The 22,150-nt window shown below is 43.3% G+C and overlaps 1 protein-coding gene across 1 annotated transcript; it reads right to left on the bottom strand.

The window, feature by feature from the left end:
* Positions 1–6,057: 6,057 nt before the first annotated feature.
* LOC115561552 (protein NLRC3-like) lies at positions 6,058–21,919 on the bottom strand. The gene is made up of 4 exons (XM_030381689.1): positions 21,818–21,919; positions 19,117–20,899; positions 18,512–18,685; positions 6,058–6,328 (listed from the first exon to the last, which is right to left on the bottom strand). Exons 1-4 carry the CDS (start codon positions 21,858–21,860, stop codon positions 6,118–6,120), a joined length of 2,211 nt encoding a protein of 736 aa, XP_030237549.1. The 5' UTR covers positions 21,861–21,919; the 3' UTR covers positions 6,058–6,117.
* Positions 21,920–22,150: the final 231 nt, after the last annotated feature.

Genomic DNA, 22,150 nt, shown 5'->3' with positions numbered 1-22,150 from the left:
GTCACAGGCATCTGAGGGAGAACCAGACATGATGAGCTGCTGAACCATTCTTCATCCTCATCATCATCATCATCACTAGTACTGTTCTCCTGCGCTCTGTGTACATATACATAGATATGAACACATACATACATACATATACATATGTACACATACATAGATACACACACCTCAACAATAACGTTATGAAAACACCAACAACATTGTTATGAATACATCAACAACAATATTATGAATACATCAACAACAAACATCTCTCCTTGGATCCAGGCTGCTCTTCTTTTTATTCTCTTTCTTTTTGTGATCGCTCTCTCTTCTTCTTCAGCCCCCTCCCCCTCAGCCCCCCCCCCCCCCCTCCTCAGCCCCCTCCCCCTCACCAACCCCCCTCAGCCCGGTCCCCCCCCTCAGCCCTGCCACCCCCCCTCCCCCTCCCCCTAACCTCTAGTCCTCCCCCTCAGCCCTGTCACCTCCCTCCCCCTCCCCCTCCCCCTCCCCCCCCCTCAGCCCGGTCACCCCCCTCCCCCTCAGCCCCCCCCTCAGCCCGGTCATCCCCCCTCCCCCTCCCCCCTAGTCCTCCCCCTCAGCCCCCTCTCTCTCACCCCTTCACCTCCCCCTCACAGGCCCCTAACCCAGTCACCCCCCCTCAGCCCCTTCACCCCCCCACCCCCACACTCCTCCCCCCTCAGCCCCCTCTCTCTCACCCCTTCCCCTCCCCCTCACCGGCCCCTAACCCGGTCATCCCCCCTCCCCCTCAGCCCCTTCAACCCCCCACCCCCACCCTCCTCCCCCCTCAGCCCGGTCCCCCCCCCCCTCCTCCCAACTAGTCCTCCCCCTCAGCCCCTTTACCCCCACACTCCTCCCCCCTCAGCCCGGTCACCTCCCTCCCCCTCCCCCTCACCCCTAGTCCTCCCCCTCAGCCCCGTCACCTCCCTCCCCCTCCACCCCCCCTCAGCCCCGTCACCTCCCTCCCCCTCCCCCTCAGCCCCCCCCTCAGCCCGGTCATCCCCCCTCCCCCTCCCCCATAGTCCTCCCCCTCAGCCCCCCCCCCCTCAGCCCCCTCTCTCTCACCCCATCCCCTCCCCCTCACCGGCCCCTAACTCGATCACCCCCCCTCCCCCTCAGCCCCTTCACCCCCCCACCCCTAGTCCTCCCCCCCCCCCCCCGACCCCTAGTCCTCCCCCTCAGCCCCTTCACCCCCCACCACTTCACCCCCCCACCCTCAGCCTGGTCCCCCCCCCACCCCAACCCCCCCCCCCCCCCCCCCCCTCACCCCTAGTCTTCCCCCTCAGCCCCTTCACCCCTAGTCCTCCCCCCCCCCCCCGACCCCTAGTCCTCCCCCTCAGCCCCTTACCCCCCCCCCCCCCCCCCCTCACTCCTCCCCCTCAGCCCGGTCCGCCCCCCCCCCCCCCCCACCCCTAGTCCTCCCCCTCAGCCCCGTCGCCCCCCCTCAATGTAACAATGTAATACCTGCTGGATTTTATACAAGCAGGTTTAACTGTGATGGTGGACAGTATTAATATACGTAAGATACATGATGTCAGCCATCATCTTCATTCCCAGTAGGATGTGACCTCACTTCCTGCTGTGTGGATGGACTTTCCATCTCAATAGTGAGTGTGTGATGTAATGAATCAAACAGACACATACACTTCTTTAGAGCTGGTTTCAGCCTCCACAATCCACCGTGCTCCACACTGGGGGGGAATCAAAGTGAAAGCAGCATGTTGAAACATTCACCTTCATCATCTGCTGTCTCATAACGTTCTACACAACATGAGTGACAGCTGCCTTTTTAAACCACTTCATCTAGCAGCGGCATGAATCCTTGTAGGAGACTTTGTCCCTGAGCGGTGTGCTGTCCTCTCCATACCTGAGAGTGTCCAGTCTCCAGCGTGGATCCTCCAGTCCAGCAGAGAGCAGCGCAGCTCCAGAGTCTCCTGGGTGATTGTAACTCAGGTCCAGCTCTCTCAGATGGGAGGGGTTGGAGCTCAGAGCTGAGGCCAGAGAAGCACAGCCTTCCTGTGTGACCAGGCAGCCAGACAACCTACACACACACACGCACACGCACACACACACACACACACACTTTATTGTATCTGGTTGAGAGCAGTTTGTACTAAAGTAACCACATTTATAAAGTGTATTCATTCCATTGGGAGGACAAGCTTTATTGATACTTCATGGAGACAAAGCTGTGTCACCCTGAGAGTCTGAGAACAGGAAAAGGAAGTGGGGAGATTACATCATCACAGACAGCAGAACTTCCTTCACTTGAATGTGAAACAGGGTCTTAAACAAAAGCTCCTTTCTCAATAGCTACAACTCAATGAGACATTGTTCAGTTAGACTCCAACTGAACAATTACTAACAGTTAGACTCTAACAGTTAGAGTCAGGAGAATTCTGCTGTGTTTGGTACGCTAAGACCGTTTCTTCACAGGTTCTGACATTGTGTAGAACCAGGAAGTGTTTTGTCAGCAGGGAAAGAGCAACAGAAATGTATCAGGCAGGAGCAGCACTTACTGGAAGCTAGAATAGCCAGTTTGAAGAAGAGGGTGATAACTGACCTGAGAGTTTCCAGTGTAGAGTGTGGACTCCCCAGTCCAGCAGAGAGCAGCTTCACTCCTGAATCCTGCAGATCATTGGTACTCAGGTCCAGCTCTCTCAGAATAGAGGAGTTGGAGCTGAGAATTGAGGCCAGAGCTTCACAGCATCTCTCTGACAGATGACAGCTATTCAGCCTTAAAACAAAATAAACATGTTTAAAATACAAGAATAACAAGAAACTGTGTTTAAAATAACACATTTTCTTTAAACATTATGAAAGAATTGTGTTGAAATATTTCATTAGAGATGCTTTAATAACTTAACAAAAATATATTAGTCAATACATTAGATCCTTAACTTATTGTATATTGGGTGTAAAATGTTTGGTATTTAATAGTTGTTTTGTAGGGTTTTAAAAGCCATTTGTATATTAATATGACATTTATTGTAGTATATTGTGTATTGTATTGTAATACAAGTTATTAGTGCATCTAGGTGGTTTGTATGAGAAGTTTTAATCCAATATTATGTACAGAGATGAGAGGAGAAAAATATCAGAGCGAGCAGTAAAACAGTTTGCGAGCACGAGAGCAAAGACAGCATTTGTGTGTGCAGGTGTGTCAGTTGAGTTGTGCTTCATTTAACGTGCACGCTCAATGAATTGTTTCTGCCTCACAGGCTTATTGTTGCCCTCGCGATCAGAGAACTGCTGAGCGCAAGTGCAGTTAAAGTGTTTACAATAATGATTTGTGCACACGGATTTGTTAGATGTTCGCCTGCACAAAGTCATGTTTGCTGGCGCCTTTTGTCAATGATATGCCGTCATAAACGTTGCAGGCCTGTATGGGCTAAGTGTTGCAACACAATAGACTCTTCACTCTTAAAACGTGCAAGAAAATGTCCCCTTACCATTATAGGGAGCGGAGAAGACTAGGGTTGAGCACCAAAACTCGGTTCCAGTAGGGAACCGGTTCCGACGTAAACGGTTCTAACGAGATCGAATAAGAACACACATTTCGGTGCCTCATAACGGTGCCTGACGTTTTCTAACGCCCCCTGCCCCGCCCCCATGGTGTTGCTGCGTCAACTTGCGTTAGTGCTGGGCGCTATACCGGTTCTCACTGAATAACGGTGTGTATTTTCGTTAGGATATGATTTTTTAATATAGCCTACCGCCATACCGGTGTATTTGATTACACAACGTTCGGAACGCAGCGCTGCGCGACTCTGTTTCAGACGGGACCCTTCTCAATGTTGCGGTAAACAAGCATGGTACGACTACGACTTTCTTTATAGGTCCATGACTGCGAGGCGTGGTATTTCAGGCCAACTGGTAAAAGAGTGTGTCACGGCTTTCAAACATATAAACCATAAAGCCTATGGGCGCCTCGAGACTCGGGACGGACTTGTCAACGCGCTGTGGCATCGCTTACTTGATGTTGTTTTGATTGAAGATCGGCAGGTTGTAGTGGGTGAACGTGAATGAACATGTGCGTCTGTCTGTGTGTGTGTGTGTGTGTGTGTGTGTGTGTGTGTGTGTGTGTGTGTGTGTGTGTGTGTGTGTGTGTGTGTTGCGAGCGAATGTAATTTTAAAGTAACAAACAAACAAACTCAAAGCCGATGCATGCATCCAAAACTTGCTGTTCAAAAACCAAATAAACAACTCAAAAACAGAGTCGTTATTCGCTTCAAATACTTCTTCTTTTCAAAACTCTCCTGTGGCTGCCTTGCGCACATGAGTTATATTACTTAATATGACTTTGGCAGTAATGTTGCGCCATGATGCGTGCCTGCCTGCTTTCAGTGAGTAATTACAATTATTTGTAATTTTAAAAAGATATGCATCAGTCACAGCACTCACAGCAGCCTCTTCGGGTAAGTCGAGTAATTGATGCCAACCGTAAATCTTGCATATCAAGTAGGCTAGAAAACACCGTTGCCATTCAACTCAGTGTCCGCTGACTTTCTGCTTAATGCAAGTGTGTGCCGTTTCGTTTTTTTAAGTACCGGTTTGAGAACCGTTTTAGCACCGGAACCGTTTGAAAAGTACCGAATAGGCACCGGTATCGGATAAAACCCAAACGATACCCATCCCTAGAGAAGACTGAGGTTTCCGCCCACAACATCCCAGACACAAACAGAAACACCAATAAAACCGGCCCCACATACACTCTCTCCCGCACTCCTTTAGCCGTCAAACAACTAAGAAGTAAATGTCTCAACATCATTTAGCTGGGCGATCTCTAGAGAGAATAACGCACTCTCCTCCTTTGTCTCTTCCCTTTCTCTCCTTTTTCCCGCTCACTAGTGACCTCTCACCCTTCCCCAGATGACCCCGAAGTCTCGATATCAACCAATCGTATTGGTTGAACCCAAATATCATCAATATAACCAAATGTACTGAGCAAGGTAAAAAAATAATAATAATAGTGAGTTGACTTATATTAATAATGAACAGATAATTATCGATGTATCCTCCATATCAACAATAATTTATTAAATACATAAAGAGCTTTTTTAAGTTAGTCTCTTCACCCTGGTTAAACAATATTAAAAATATCTTTCTGAAACCTATTCATATGTGTGAATATATGTTTTGTACGTTTAATAATGAATACTGGACATATTAAGCTTTTAAAAATACATTTTGTTTGACTATTGCAGGTTTCAAATCCTTTTTATGAAAATGTTGCTGTTGTGGCTTTCAGGAGGTCTTAGGCATCCAACTAGGGGTCTCTGACCCTCCCAAGACCCCCTAAATTTCACCCTGCTCTCAACCATCAACGTCCTGTATACAGGGGACACTATCGTTATATTTTGGGTTTATAATTATAATTAAAGATTTGCAAGCATATGAATGGATTAGAATATCCACCTCAACAACAAGGGGTAGCCTTTATATGATATGAAAGTCATGAATGTGGTCATCACAGGTACTGAGATATAATTAAGCAATAGATCATGCAAGGCTGTGGTATGTGCTCATTATACCACTGTTAAGGGGCGTTGTCCGGCCCCGACGCGCAGCGGAAGGCCGGCGACCCCCTTCACTGACTGAAGTGATCTATTGCTTTTATACAACGGTTATTATTAAGGCAAAACGAAAGTCATAGACACACTACATTAAAAAAAAATACAAGAAAGTCAAAGTAGCTGTTTTATTAAAGAATACAAAAAAGTAGCCCCTCCTGGCTGCCTTCAAAATGCACGACGGTCGCTATGCAACACACTTTAGCGTCCCTCCGAGAGAAGGCTCGGCTAGAGCGGTTCCCCAGCTATTTATCCTATGGAGCAGTTCACTCGCCGTGTGCCTAAGCTTTCGTTAGTCTCTCCATCGCCTTGCTCACTCCCGGAGTAACATCATTTACACCCTCTCCATCATTCAACATATTTTTTACTTTGTAACTGATACTACTTCCAGGCGCGGAGTGATATGCAAACTTTCACAAAATGATTGGGCGTAATAGCAGTTAAGTATACGCTTATTATACAACAGTTAGGAACCAATCAGATGGCTGGATTTAAGCCACCCGTTGTATAAGCTGAGTTATATAACTCTGACTTTGAACATTTATTTGTAACTGTTTTGCACATTGAGTAAAACTGACCTGAGAGTTTCCAGTGTACAGTGTGGACTCCCCAGTCCAGCAGAGAGCAGCTTCACTCCTGAATCCTGCAGATCATTGGTACTCAGGTCCAGCTCTCTCAGACTACAGGAGTTGGAGCTGAGAACTGAGGCCAGAGCTTCACAGCATCTCTCTGACAGATGACACCTATTCAGCCTTAAAACAAAATAAATATGTTTAAAATACAAGAATAACAAGAAACTGTGTTTAAAATAACAAATTTACTTTAAACATTATGAAAGAATTGTTTTGAAATATTTCATCAGAGATGTTTTAATAACTTAACAAAAATATATTAGTCAATACATTAGATCCTTAACTTATTGTATATTGGGTGTAAAATGTTTGGTATTTAATCAGAATCAGAATCAGAATCAGAAAGGATTTAATTGCCAAGAAGGGTTTTACACCAACCAGGAATTTGGCTTGGTGATTAAGGTGCATACATTAAGACAATAACAATTAACAATGCACAATGAAGAAGAGAGATATATACAACACCATATAAACATATAAACAAGCAGGAACATAAGCGATCAATTAAAACAGGATAAAATAGAATAAATAAATTAAAAACTAAAGTAAAAGATACAAGAATTTAAGAATTTAAGATACAAGAATATAAGAATTTACAAATTGGTGATGGGTATGAGTGCCAGAGTCAGTGTCAGTCAGTGGGGGTGGTGGTCCTGGGACTTGTTAAGGAACCCAACTGAAGAGGGGAAGAAACTGTTCAAGTGGCGGGAGGTTTTGGTCCTGATGGACCGCAGCCTCCTGCCAGAGGGGAGAGTTCCAAATAAACTGTGACCAGGATGGGAGGGGTCAGCCATAATCTTGCCTGCCCGCCTCAGAGCCCTGGAGCTGTGCAGGTCCTGAAGGGATGGAAGGTTGCAGCCAATCACCTTCTCCGCAGAGCGTATGATACGCTGCAGTCTGCTCTTGTCCTTAGCCGTAGCAGCAGTGTACCAGACAGTGATGGATGAGGTGAGGATGGACTCAATGATTGCAGTGTAGAAGTGCACCATCATAGTCTTTGGCAGGTTGAATTTATTCAGCTGGCGCAGGAAGAACATCCTCTGCTGGCCTTTTTTGGTGAGGGACCTGATGTTTAGCTCCCATTTTAGGTCCTGGGTGATGATGGTGCCCAGGAAGCGGCAGGACTCCACAGAGTCGACTGGGGAGCCACACAGGATGATGGGGGTGGATGGGGCTGGGTTCTTCCTGTAATCCACAATAATCTCCACTGTTTTTAAAGGGTTAAGCTCCAGGTTGTTCTGGCTGCACCAGGTCACCAGATGGTCAATCTCCCACCTGTAGGCGGACTCATCCCCGCCAGAGATGAGCCCAATGAGCGTGGTGTCGTCCGCGAACTTCAGGAGCTTGACAGACTGGTGACTGGAGGTGCAGCTGTTTGTGTACAGGGAGAAGAGCAGAGGGGAAAGAACACAGCCTTGGGGGGATCCGGTGCTGATGGTCTGGGATTCAGATAAATGTTTCCCCAGCTTCACACGCTGCTTCCTGTCAGACATTAAGTCTTTGATCCACCTGCAGGTGGAATCGGGCACGTGGAGCTGGGAGAGCCTGACCTGAAGCAGAGCTGGGAGGATCGTATTAAATGCAGAGCTGAAGTCCACAAAGAGGATTCTGGCATATGTTCCTGGGGAGTCCAGATGCTGGAGGGTGTAGTGCAGAGCCATGTTTACTGCATCGTCTACAGACCTGTTGGCTCTGTAGGCGAACTGCAGGGGGTCCAGGAGTGGGACGGTTATGGCTTTCAGGTGGGGCAGCACAAGGCGCTCAAATGACTTCATGACCACAGAGGTCAGGGCGACGGGTCTGTAGTCATTGAGTCCTGTGGTCCTTGGTTTTTCTGGGACGGGGATGATGGTGGAGGCTTTGAAGCAGGCTGGCACGTGACAGGTCTCCAGCGAGGAGTTGAAGATGTCCGTGAACACTGGAGACAGCTGGTCGGCGCAGTGTTTCAGGGTGGATGGAGAGACAGAGTCTGGGCCGGCTGCTTTGCGGGGGTTCTGACTCTTAAAGAGCCTGTGGACGTCCCACTCCTGCAGGCAGAGAGACGTCACTGTGGTGGGGGAGGTGGGGGACACAGAGGATTGAAGGTGTGGAGGTCCTGTAGAGCTGGTGGTGGGGGAGTCAGTGGGATGAGGCTGGGAGAAGGTGTCGTGGGGGATGGTGTCAGGCCTGTCCCTTTGCCTATCAAAGCGACAGTAGAACACATTTAGCTCATTTGCAAGGCGCAGGTTGTTGATGTAGCGAGGGGGGGTTGGTTTGTAGTTGGTGATCTGCTTGAGCCCCTTCCAAACAGATCTAGAGTCTTTGGCTGAGAACTGATGTTGGAGCTTCTCAGAGTACTGACGTTTAGCTTCACGCACCGCCTTGCTAAACGCGTACTTTAACTCTATAAACCTTTCTCTGTCCCCACTCCTAAACGCCTCCTCCTTCTGCAGCCGTAGGTTCCTGAGTTTGGCTGTGAACCAGGGTTTGTCGTTGTTATAACTCACCCTGGTGCGTGATGGAATACAACAGTCTTCACAGAAGCTGATGTATGACGTCACAGCCTCTGTGTACTCGTCTAGACAGTTGGTGGCAGACCTGAACACATCCCAGTCGGTGTAGTCAAAAAACGTCTGAAGGTTCTCCACCGCTTCACTGGTCCACTGCTTGGATATCCTCACAACAGGTTTACAGAGCTTGAGTTTCTGCCTGTATGTGGGGATCAGGTGGACCATGACGTGGTCAGAGAGGCCCAGTGCAGCGCGAGGGACGGCGTGATATGCACTGCTTATTGTGGTGTAGCAGTGATCCAGAATATTCTCCTCTCTGGTCGGGCAATCAATAAACTGTTTATATTTGGGGAGTTCGTGGGTGAGGTTGCCTTTGTTAAAGTCCCCAAGAACAATAACTAAGGAGTCCGGGTTTGTAAACTCAGGATCTGGTCGGCTAACAGGCACTGTGCCTCCTGCACATTTACCTGCGGTGGGATGTAAACACCGACCAGAATGAATGAAGCAAACTCACGGGGGGAGTAGAAGGGTTTGCAGTTTATGATAAAAGTTTCCAGATGAGGAGAACAGTGCTGCAGAATCACTGTCACTTCATTGCACCAGCCACTGTTAGTGAAGAAACAGATACCTCCACCCTTTGATTTGCCGGAAAGTTGTGCGTCTCGGTCCGCTCTCAGCAGATGGAAGCCTGCCAGCTGCAGCGCAGAGTCTGGTATCGATCCACACAGCCACGTCTCCGTGAAACACAAAACAGAAGATGAAGAAAAGTCTCTGTTTTTCCCCATCAGGAGCTGCAGTTCATCCATTTTATTACACAGTGAGCGCACGTTAGAAAGAAATAATCCAGGTAACGGCGTACGATGTCCGCGCTGACGGAGACGCGCCAGCGCTCCAGCTCGTTTCCCTCTCCTCCTGCGCTTCACTGCGTGGACAAGAATGTCCAATAATCCAATGTAAGGGAGCAGAAAGTGTAAGAGCACCAGGTGTTAAGAGCCGCCTGTGGCGCCATGGTTACCGTAACCGTTAACCGTTAAGAAAGCGCTGCGGACAAGAATAACCAATATCCAATGTAAGGGAGCAGAAAAGTTGGAAATAAATCCTCTGGAGTTGTTCCTCTAATGTCCAAAGTTCATTGACTGGTGTAAGAGCACCGGGTGTTGCATAAAACGGAATTAACAAACAAAACAATACAAAACAATGCGCACCGAAACACAGAGGCTGCCGTCCGTGGCACACACACACACACACTTTCTTGTATCTGGTTGAGAGCAGTTTGTACTAAAGTAACCACATTTATAAAGTGTATTCATTCCATTTGGAGGACAAGCTTTGGTAACCCTTCCTTTTACAGTCCCCTAATTACTAGGTATTTACCCGGTACATGCATGGTAAATCATAGTGTATTACTGGGTAATTACCACTGGTAATAAGAAGATAAATACAGAGGTAGTTACCCAGCAAATACATGATAAATCATAGTGTATTACTGGGAAATTACCACTGGTAATAAGAAGGTAAATACAGAGGAATTATCCGGTAAATTATAGTGTATTACTGTGTAATTACCACTGGTAATAAGAAGGTAAATACAGAGGAATTACAGCTGAAGTACTGAGTAAAACCTCCACTATTACCCATCAAGTCAACTAAGTAGCATGTAGTTTTAACTGTTTTAGGTTGGTAATAACACCGATATTGTATACTTCCTAGGAAATTAGGCAACCAATTCTTATAAACACCTATTATCCAAGGTTTATGTTGGTAACAGCCCACATTTAATGATGTACTATCTAGAAATTAGCATAGTGCTTTCCAATAAAATACTTTTTCTTAGTTATTATTCATAGCTACACCCATTTAGAAAGGGTTTATTCGATTTACCACTATGGAATTACTTACCTGGTAACAACCTCTGCAGGAACAGTTTTCCTCTAGTGTCATGGTACATCTTCTTAAATACTGGGTACGAAGCCGTTTGTTTCCATGGTATTACCAGGTTCTTAGCATATAATTTATAATAGATAGATTCCATTATCCATGCAGTGAACACAAACATGTACCATGTACGTTCTGCGACGTTACCAAGTAAAACACGACAATTTACCCAGTAATTAAGCTGAAACTGTACTGTAAAAGGAAGCCTCGTTTGTTTCCTTGGTATTACCAGGTTCTTACCATATAATTTGTAATACATTATTCCCTTTTCCATGCAGTCAACACAAACTTGTACCATGTACGTTCTGCGACGTTACCAAGTAAAACACGACAATTTACCCAGTAATTAAGCTGAAACTGTACTGTAAAAGGAAGCCTCGTCTATTGCCATGGTATTACCAGGTTCTTACCATATAATTTGTAATACATTATTCCCTTTTCCATGCAGTCAACACAAACTTTTACAATGTACGTTCTGCGACGTTACCAAGTAAAACACGACAATTTACCCAGTAATTAAGCTGAAACTGTACTGTAAAAGGAAGCCTCGTTTGTTTCCATGGTATTACCAGGTTCTTACCATATAATTTGTAATACATTATTCCCTTTTCCATGCAGTCAACACAAACTTGTACCATGTACGTTCTGCGACGTTACCAAGTAAAACACGACAATTTACCCAGTAATTAAGCTGAAACTGTACTGTAAAAGGAAGCCTTGTTTATTTCCATGGTATTACCAGGTTCTTACCATATAATTTGTAATACATTATTCCCTTTTCCATGCAGTCAACACAAACTTTTACCATGTACGTTCTGCGACGTTACCAAGTAAAACACGACAATTTACCCAGTAATTAAGCTGAAACTGTACTGTAAAAGGAAGCCTTGTTTATTTCCATGGTATTACCAGGTTCTTACCATATAATTTGTAATACATTATTCCCTTTTCCATGCAGTCAACACAAACTTTTACCATGTACGTTCTGCGACGTTACCAAGTAAAACACGACAATTTACCCAGTAAGTAAGCTGAAACTGTACTGTAAAAGGAAGCCTAGTTTGTTTCCATGGTATTACCAGGCTCTTACCATATAAGTTGTAAGTGGTTATTCCCTTTTCCATGCAATCAACACAAACCATATATGTTCTGCAACATCGTTCACCAGTAGTTAAGCACTTTAATTGTTGTTATAAAACCCCAAACCACTGTTGATGAAAGGCATATTAAAATTAAACAAAATCAAAGGCTTATCTTTCAAACAATGCATATCTCACAAACAGGCACTGAACACTGAAGAAATCGGACAAAAAAAAGAGCCGTCCACATCAACTCAATTTAAATGTTACTGATGGTGTTTTCTTAAAACACATGACAGTGTTATGGCAAGTGACCACAAGGAAGAGTGCTTCAACCTCTTCAATTTGAATAAGTGGTGAATGCCATACAGCAATCTGCCTATTGGAGAATCTTTGTGGTCATTCGCAACCAATGAGTCCACTCGATGAATGAGAGATGACTCTTTAGTGTCTTCTCTTTGAGGTATCCCTGCACTCTCCACATCTGGGATTTGAAGGCTGACCAAGACCTGACCAGGTACCTCCAAATCTCCCCTTCCATACTGTAATAAAGAATCAGAAGACAAGAAAATAAACATTAGGACTGTCAATTAATGAACATTTCTAGAACATGTAAAACTCAAAGATTATTTTGTTTATCAGTTAAAAAAGGATGCTGGTCCTCTGGCCATTGTGTTTGGTCATATTGAAAAGAGAAAAAGGCATAGCCATAAATACAGTTAATAGGACGGGAGGGGACAGGCTGTTAGCTCCGGTTAGCCCTTTAGCATCGAGCTAGCGGAGATTCTGTCATTCAAATAACTCGGACATGTTGTTTAAAACATATAACACCCAATTTATTAAAATAAACGGATTTAATCGGGCTCTCTCCCATAAGTACACTTAATAGGACGGGAAGAGACAGGCTCTGTTAGCCCCGGTTAGCGCGATGCTAAAGAGCAGCTCTACCGGAGCATGCCACCTCAACAGGTGCAAGTTAGCCTCCGGTTTGATATTCGCCAGATATTCGGTTTACCACCCAATCGGATTCATCAACATAAGTGCAATAAATTACGGGCTTAGTATGTTGAGGACGGTTTAGGACGGCGTATCGCGAAAATCACAAACACATGTTGTCGCCATCGATGTCTGTGCAACAACGTCATTTACGTTCTGGCTGCTACCTGTTTTAGGGACCGTCAACAAGTTACACTCACCGACTTGTGGCAGAGACGTTACCATGGAATTGTTTCTGGAAATAAATCATATAAAATAACATAAAAATCACTAAAAAATACATTTTGTCACCTGATTGTAGTAGTAGTTGCCAATGGTGGGCTGCTACATACTGCAGGTAACTTTCCTAATATATTGCATTATTGTTAAACGGGATGCAATTAATAATTTCAAATATAGTTTAGTCGATTTTTGTCGAATATTAAACTATTAACTGCATTATGATTAACTATATTGCAATATATTTGTGTAATTAATTTCCTGAAACAATTCCATGGTAACGTCTCTGCCACCAGTCGGTGAGTGTAATTTGCTGACGGTCCCTAAAACAGGTAGCAGCCAGAACGTAAATGACGTTGTTGCACAGACATCGATGGCGACAACATTTGATTTTTTGCGATACGGTGTCCTAAACCGTCCTCAACATACTAAGCCCGTAATGTATTGCACTTATGTTGATGAATGCGATTGGGTGGTAAACCGAATATCCGGCGAATATCTAACCGGAGGCTAACTTGCACCTGTTGAGGTGGCATGCTCCGGTAGAGCTGCTCTTTAGCATCGCGCTAACCGGGGCTAACAGAGCCTGTCTCTTCCCATCCTATTAACTGTACTTATGGGAGAGAGCCCGATTAAATCCGGATATTTTAATAAATTGGGTGTTATAGGTTTTAAACAACATGTCCGAGTTTTTTGAATGACAGAAGCTCCACTAGCTCGATGCTAAAGTGCTAACCGGAGCTAACAGCCTGTCCCCTCCCGTCCTATTAACTGTATTTATGGCTATGCCTTTTTCTCTTTTCAATATGACCAAACACAATGGCCAGAGGACCAGCATCCTTTTTTAACTAATAAACAAAATAATCTTTGAGTTCTACATGTTCTAGAAATGTTCATTAATTGACAGTCCTAATGTTTATTTTCTTGTCTTCTGATTCTTTATTACAGTATGGAAGGGGAGATTTGGATGTACCTGGTCAGGTCTTGGTCAGCCTTCAAATCCCAGATGTGGAGACTGCAGGGATACCTCACAGAGAAGACACTAAAGAGTCATCTCTCATTCATCGAGTGGACTCATTGGTTTGCGAATGACCACAAAGATGCTCCCATAGGCAGATTGCTGCATGGCATTCACCGCTTATTCAAATTGAAGAGGTTGAAGCAGTCTTCCTTGTGGTCACTTGCCATAACAATGTCATGTGTTTTATGAAAACACCATCAGTAACATTTAAATTGAGTTGATGTGGACGGCTCTTTTTTTTGTCCGATTTCTTCAGTGTTCAGTGCCTGTTTGTGAGATATGCATTGTTTGAAAGATAAGCCTTTGATTTTGTTTAATTTTAATATGCCTTTCATCAACAGTGGTTTGGGGTTTTATAACAACAATTGAAGTGCTTAACTACTGGTGAACGATGTTGCAGAACATATATGGTTTGTGTTGATTGCATGGAAAAGGGAATAACCAGTTACAACTTATATGGTAAGAGCCTGGTAATACCATGGAAACAAACTAGGCTTCCTTTTACGGTACAGTTTCAGCTTACTTACTGGGTAAATTGTCGTGTTTTACTTGGTAACGTAGCAGAACGTACATGGTACAAGTTTGTGTTGACTGCATGGAAAAGGGAATAATGTATTACAAATTATATGGTAAGAAACTGGTAATACCATGGAAATAAACGAGGCTTCCTTTTACAGTACAGTTTCAGCTTAATTACTGGGTAAATTGTCGTGTTTTACTTGGTAACGTCGCAGAACGTACATGGTACAAGTTTGTGTTGACTGCATGGAAAAGGGAATAATGTATTACAAATTATATGGTAAGAACCTGGTAATACCATGGAAACAAACGAGGCTTCCTTTTACAGTACAGTTTCAGCTTACATACTGGGTAAATTGTCGTGTTTTACTTGGTAACGTCGCAGAACGTACTTGGTACAAGTTTGTGTTGACTGCATGGATAATGAAATGTATTATAAATGATATGGTAAGAACCTGGTAATACCATGGAAACAAACGAGGCTTCCTTTTACAGTACAGTTTCAGCTTAATTACTGGGTAAATTGTCGTGTTTTACTTGGTAACATCGCAGAACGTACATGGTACATGTTTGTGTTGACTGCATGGATAATGGAATCTATCTATTATAAATTATATGGTAAGAACCTGGTAATACCATGGAAACAAACGGCTTCGTACCCAGTATTTAAGAAGATGTACCATGACACTAGAGGAAAACTGTTCCTGCAGAGGTTGTTACCAGGTAAGTAATTCCATAGTGGTAAATCGAATAAACCCTTTCTAAATGGGTGTAGCTATGAATAATAACTAAGAAAAAGTATTTTATTGGAAAGCACTATGCTAATTTCTAGATAGTACATCATTAAATGTGGGCTATTACCAACATAAACCTTGGATAATAGGTGTTTATAAGAATTGGTTGCCTAATTTCCTAGGAAGTACAGAGTTATTACCAACCTAAAACAGATACAACTACACGCTACTTAGTTGAGTTGATGGGTAACAGTGGAGGTTTTACTTAGTACTTCAGCTGTAATTCCTCTGTATTTACCTTCTTATTACCAGTGGTAATTACACAGTAATACACTATAATTTACCGGATAATTCCTCTGTATTTACCTTCTTATTACCAGTGGTAATTACCCAGTAATACACTATGATTTACCATGTATGTACCGGGTAAATACCTAGTAATTAGGGGACTGTAAAAGGAAGGGTTACCCAAGCGGTATTGATACTTCATGGAGACAAAGCTGTGTCACCCTGAGAGTCTGAGAACAGGAAAAGGAAGTGGGGAGATTACATCATCACAGACAGCAGAAGTTCCTTCACTTGAATGTGAAACAGGGTCTTAAACAGTGGTGTAGTCTACGTGATACGCAGGTATACGCCGTATACCCACTAGGAACGCACCAGGATTTGCGTATACCCACTTAAAAATATGCACGGATACGTATCAATCGTCTTGTGACAGATCTTTCACTTCTGTGTTTATTTTTCGCAAATATCGGTTGGGTATAACTGCAATAAAATACTCTAAGCAGGGGAAGTTATCTCCTACATTCACACATTCATAAAATTCCCCCTGCGCGCTCGCGCTCTGCCCTGTCTCTGTTACGAAGCGCGAAGCTGCCCCTGCATCTCTGCATGTTAGTTGGCGGGCCGAGCCCCTCCTTCTCGCGTGTGTGTGCGTGTGTGTGTGTGTGTGTGTGTTTGTGTGTGTGTGTGTGTCCAGTCCTCAAATATTAATGTGTAAACCACATAATAAGTAGTCAACAGAAGACAATGTTTTAATCCCACTTTATATCTCCTTGTTACTTTTAGATGAGAACCCCCTGGTCAGCCTTTCAGACTGGGTGTCAGGCTAGGGAATTTAAAAACAGGCATCCTTGGTTAGAGTGGAGGGAAAACAAGTTAGGTAAATGTCAGCCAACATACAGTTGGTATACACAATTGAAATTCATAATGTTAATCACTATGCAAATGAGAGTATAGCTAATTCATGATCATTTTTAAGGTGCAGTAATTTCACACTTTTACACAATTCAATTACTGTATGGTATGTTAGATAACAACAGTAAGAGCTCAAATTAGAGCAATTGAAAGAGTGAAACATTCGTCTCCTGTCATCTCCTTCTCATAGCCATGGTTGTAAACAGTTCATTAAATTATTTTGAGTAGATTTTGTCCTTGTTTAGCATGTGCTATTGCTACTATAGATATACAAAGCACAACTTGTCATTTTTGTCTTCTATTTGTTCATACTGTTATTAAAACTGATAAACCTACTCAGCATTACATGATTGTTGATAATCGTTAAAGGTCAGCGGGTTGTAGACCCCTGCGTTGGTGAGTGTGGTGCGACATCCCATAAGTGCCACACACGTACACGTACCGGTGGGACGGGTTTGGACGAGGCTTGGAGGGAATCATCACAGTATACCCACTACAATAAAATAGACTACACCACTGGTCTTAAACAAATGCTCCTTTCTCAATAGCTACAACTCAATGAGACATTGTTCAGTTAGACTCTAACTGAACAATTACTAACAGTCAGACTAACAATTAGAGTCAGGAGAATTCTGCTGTGTTTGGTACGCTAAGACCGTTTCTTCACAGGTTCTGACATTGTGTAGAACCAGGAAGTGTTTTGTCAGCAGGGAAAGAGCAACAGAAATGTATCAGGCAGGAGCAGCACTTACTGGAAGCTAGAATAACCAGTTTGAAGAAGAGGGTGATAACTGACCTGAGAGTTTCCAGTGTACAGTGTGGACTCCCCAGTCCAGCAGAGAGCAGCTTCACTCCTGAATCCTGCAGATCCTTGGTACTCAGGTCCAGCTCTCTCAGACTAGAGGAGTTGGAGCTGAGAACCGAGGCCAGAGCTTCACAGCATCTCTCTGACAGATGACAGCCATTGAGCCTTCACACAAAATAAACACAACCTGTTAGGAACTGTAGTTAAATTACAGGAGAATGATAAACAGTTTTTTTAAATACATGAAATAATAAAAAATATGAATAACCTCAATCTTAAAATATTAAGAAAAATATTTCACACAGATGTTAAATTATCAAACAACAATTATCATTATACTTCACTTAAGCATACAGTTTTATTAATGGGTTGTTATTAAACTTTATGAAACAACTCTAAACCGCACTTGACTGTCTGACTCCATGATAATCAGAATAATAATGTTATACAACATACACATTATACCATCATTAACATACTAAGAATATAACCTGTACCTAAACTGTCATGCCAACAAAAATATAAATATGTTGAGTTATTCTTATGAAAACAATGTATTTAGGACCGAACCTTTCTGGATGTAAATCTGTTAAATGTCTTCTGATATTGAACCTTTTGGTGTTATTGTGGGTGACCATTGATTAAAACTGACCTGAGAGTTTCCAGTGTACAATGTGGACTCCCCAGTCCAGCAGAGAGCAGCTTCACTCCTGAATCCTGCAGATCATTGGTACTCAGGTCCAGCTCTCTCAGACTAGAGGAGTTGGAGCTGAGAACTGAGGCCAGAGCTTCACAGCATCTCTCTGACAGATGACAGCCATTGAGCCTTCACACAAAATAAACGCAACCTGTTAGGAACTGTAGTTAAATTATAGGAGAATGATAAACAGTTTTTTTAAACACATGAAATAATAAAAAATATGAATAACCTCAATCTTAAAATATTAAGAAAAATATTTCACACAGATGTTGAATTATCAAACAACAATTATCATTATACTTCACTTAAGCATACAGTTTTATTAATGGGTTGTTATTAAACTTTATGAAACAACTCTAAACCGCACTTGACTGTCTGACTCCATGATAATCAGAATAATAATGTTATACAACATACACATTATACCATCATTAACATACTAAGAATATAACCTGTACCTAAACTGTCATGCCAACAAAAATATTAATATGTTGAGTTATTCTTATGAAAACAATGTATTTATGACCTAACCTTTCTGGATGTAAATCTGTTAAATGTCTTCTGATATTTTGGTGTTATTGTGGGTGACCATTGATTAAAACTGACCTGAGAGTTTCCAGTGTACAGTGTGGACTCCCCAGTCCAGCAGAGAGCAGCTTCACTCCTGAATCCTGCAGATCATTGGTACTCAGGTCCAGTTCTCTCAGACTAGAGGAGTTGGAGCTGAGAACTGAGGCCAGAGCTTCACAGCATCTCTCTGACAGATGACAGCCATTGAGCCTTTACACACAATACATAGAACATGTCAGGAACAGCACTCAAAATAACAGAAATCTTTAAGTTATTCCATAATGAAGATTGTTATTAGCTTACCAAAAATTACTAAATAATTAGATGTAGATATTTTCATTATATATTCAATGTAAAATGTTAAATAGTTATTTATTTGGGATTGAAAATGGTTTTTGAACGGATACTTCTTCTATGTTCTATTGTTCTGAATATTCCCTTACGTGTACTGTAATACATTATACGTCAATAGGACAAAAGAGATGTTATGTATGATTAGTATGTTAATTATGTTATGAGTTGAACAGTAATACATGTTGTTATAAACCTACAGGGATTTTTGCAAATTATTTTAACCTTATATTCCAGTTATATTTATATTATGTAGTGTGTATTGTCATACATGTTATTAGTGAACCTACAGAGATGTTTTGGAGGCTTTGACCACTGGCAGCAGCCTCAGAAGACCCTCCTCTGAAGCAGAGTATTTCTTCAGGTCAAACACGTCCAGCTCCTCTTCTGATGTCAGTAGGATGAAGGCCAGAGCTGACAGTTGAGCAAGAGAGAGAGATTTTCCGGAGAGACTTCCTGATGTCAGGTACTGTTCGATCTCCTTCACTAGAGAACGGTCGTTCAGCTCATTCAGACAGTGGAACAGATTGATGCTTCTCTCTGGAGAGAGATCACCATCTATCTTCTCCTTGAGGTAAGACACTGTTTTTGTATTGGTCAGTGAGCTATTTCCTGTCTGTCCTAGCAGACCTCGTAGGACAATCTGATTGGTCTCCAGAGAGAGGCCCAGGAGGAAGCGGAGGAACAAGTTCAGGTGTCCGTTCTCACTCTGTAAGGCCTTGTCCACACCATTCTGGTAGAGGAGGAGGAGTTTATCTTCCCCAGAGGTGGGTGGTTCTTCTGAGAGCAGGTTGACACCATCGTTGATGAAGGACAGAAAGACATAAAGGGCAGCAAGAAACTCCTGAAGGCTCAGATGGACAAAGCAGAACACCTTGTCCTGGTACATCCCACACTCCTCTTTAAAGATCTTGGTGAACACTCCTGAGTACAATGAGGCTTCTTTGATATCGATGTGAAACTCTGCCAGGTCTGCCTCGTAGAAGATCAGGTTGCCTTTCCCTAGCTGGTTAAAAGCCAGTTTTCCCAAAGAAACAATGATCTTCCTGCTCTCTGGACCCCAGTATGGATCCGTTTCAGATCTCCCATGATACTTCCTGTCCACCTGTATCGACTGAACCCAAAGGAAGTAGCTGTACATCTGAGTCACGGTCTTGGGCATCTCTTCTATCTGGGATTTTTTTAAGATGTCCTCCAGAACTGTAGAAGTGATCCAACAGAAGACTGGGATGTGACACATGATGTGGAGGCTTCGTGATTTCTTGACGTGGGAGATGATTGTGTTGGCCAGCGTCTCCTTTCTGAATCTCTTCCTGAAGTACTCCTCCTTCTGTGGGTCCGTGAACCCTCTCACCTCTGTCACCATGTCAACACACTCAGCAGGGATCCGATTGGCTGCCGCAGGCCGTGTGGTTATCCAGATGCGAGCGGAGGGAAGCAGGTCGCCCCTGATGAGGTTTGTCAGCAGCACGTCCACCGAGGACGGCTCTTTGACATCAGTCCAGGTCTGGTTGTTCTGGAAGTCCAGAGGAAGTCGACACTCATCCAGACCATCCAAGATGAAGAGAACTTTGAACCGTTCATATCTGCAGATTCCTGCTTCTTTGGTCACAATAAAGAAGAGATGAAGAAGTTCCACCAAGCTATACTCTTTCTCTTTCAGTAAATTCAACTCTCTGAAAGTTAAGAGAAATGTGAAGTGTATGTCATGGTTGGCTTTGCCTTCAGCCCAGTCCAGAGTGAACTTTTGTGTTAAGATGGTTTTACCAATGCCGGCCACTCCAGTTGTCATTATTGTTCTGATTGGTTGATCTCGTCCAGGTAAGGGTTTAAAGATGTCTTCACATTTGATTGGTGTTTCTTCTTTGGCTGGTTTCCTGGAAGCTGTTTCAATCAGTCTGACCTCATGTTCCTTGTTGACCTCTCCACTGCCTCTCTCTGTGATGAAGAGCTCTGTGTAGAAGTCATTCAGACCCGTTTGATTTCCTGCTTTAGGGATTCCCTCAGACACACACTTGAACTTCTTCTTCAAATGAGACTTGATTTTATGTTGGCACTCAACAGCAGCAGATCCTACATGAGAATGAACAGACAACATCAGATAGTGGATGGTGACATCAGGTGAAGCATGTTAATATTTTCTCTAAAATGATCAACTTCATAATATTTACTGACTTCATTACTTGTGGTTCGAGAAGCTGGTCCTGACAAGGAATGGATTTTTTTTTTTCTTTTTTGTTTGTTATCTACACAGCAAAATCGTTGATCGAATGCTAATAACAATGATAGTGAATCAGTGGAAATTAACTTCATATGCTGATATAACAAGATAGTGCTGCATCTCTTCCACTTATTCCACTTATAGTTATTCTGCTGTTGATTTGCTTGATTGTTTAACATTCTTTAACCTGATGGACGCACCATAACCTTTCATATCTGGATCAAACCATTTAACTTCATACACACCCATAACCCGAGATATTTGGACCAAACCATTAACCTGATCGAACCACAATAACCCTATATATATCTGGATCAATAAATTTAACCTGGAACCCCCACAATAACCCTACATATCAATCAAACCATTTAACCTGATTACCCCACAATAACCCTATATATCTGGATCAAACCATTTAACCTGATACCCCCACAATAACCTTACATATCTGGATCAAACCATTTAACCTGATCGACCGACAATAACCGTTCATATCTGGATCAAACCATTTAACCTGATCGACCCACAATAACCGTTCATATCTGGATCAAACCATTAAACCCCCAAGAAGAAATATATCTCCACATTGATGAATTATAAATGAAGAAATCTCTTAACACTAAATTAGAATATATAATTTAGTCTGAACAGAACAAATAAGAGTCTCATACTACTCTTAAAAATATACAATTTCATTCTGTTTTCAAGATAAGAGTTTTCTGCGCTTCAAAATAATAGTCTCCTCTGTTTTCAAGATAAGAGTCTCTTACCGCCCCACAGTGTGTCAGCCAGTTCCTCCTGGTTCATCTCCATCAGGCAGAGCTTTGTGATGTCCACCACTCCCTCTATGGCGCGCCTCCTCTGCTCCTCCTTCTTACCATCCACCTCCTCCTCCTCCACTCTCTGACCCTCTGAGCATTGTGGGTAATCTGAGAAGAGATCCCTCCAGAGCTTCTTCAGCTCCTTGTCGAGGAAAGCGTGTGCGTTCTCCTCAGCCCTCTGGAACAGAACAAACATCAAGGAGATCTTTACCCTGAACTGCTTCTGCATCTGTCCTGGAATCACGTCAGCTGGTCTAAAGAGGGAAGCCTGGAGACTATGAG

This window comes from Gadus morhua, chromosome 16 (genome assembly GCF_902167405.1).
Source record: "Gadus morhua chromosome 16, gadMor3.0, whole genome shotgun sequence".
Lineage (NCBI taxonomy): Eukaryota > Metazoa > Chordata > Actinopteri > Gadiformes > Gadidae > Gadus > Gadus morhua.
The sequence above is the reverse complement of the archived record's forward strand: the minus strand, read 5'-3'. Positions and strand labels throughout refer to the sequence as shown.

What these genes read in the sequence shown, in the direction of transcription:
- LOC115561552 (XM_030381689.1), bottom strand. Translation starts at nt 21,860, where the DNA reads ATGGAGATGAACCAGGAGGAACTGGCTGACACACTGTGGGGCG. An exon ending in GGCTGACACACTGTGGGGCG is followed by an intron (nt 20,900 to 21,817) that starts GTAAGAGACTCT and finishes ATTCTCATGTAG; the next exon opens with GATCTGCTGCTGTTGAGTGC. An exon ending in TGTACACTGGAAACTCTCAG is followed by an intron (nt 6,329 to 18,511) that starts GTCAGTTTTAAT and finishes TTTTGTTTTAAG; the next exon opens with GCTGAATAGGTGTCATCTGT.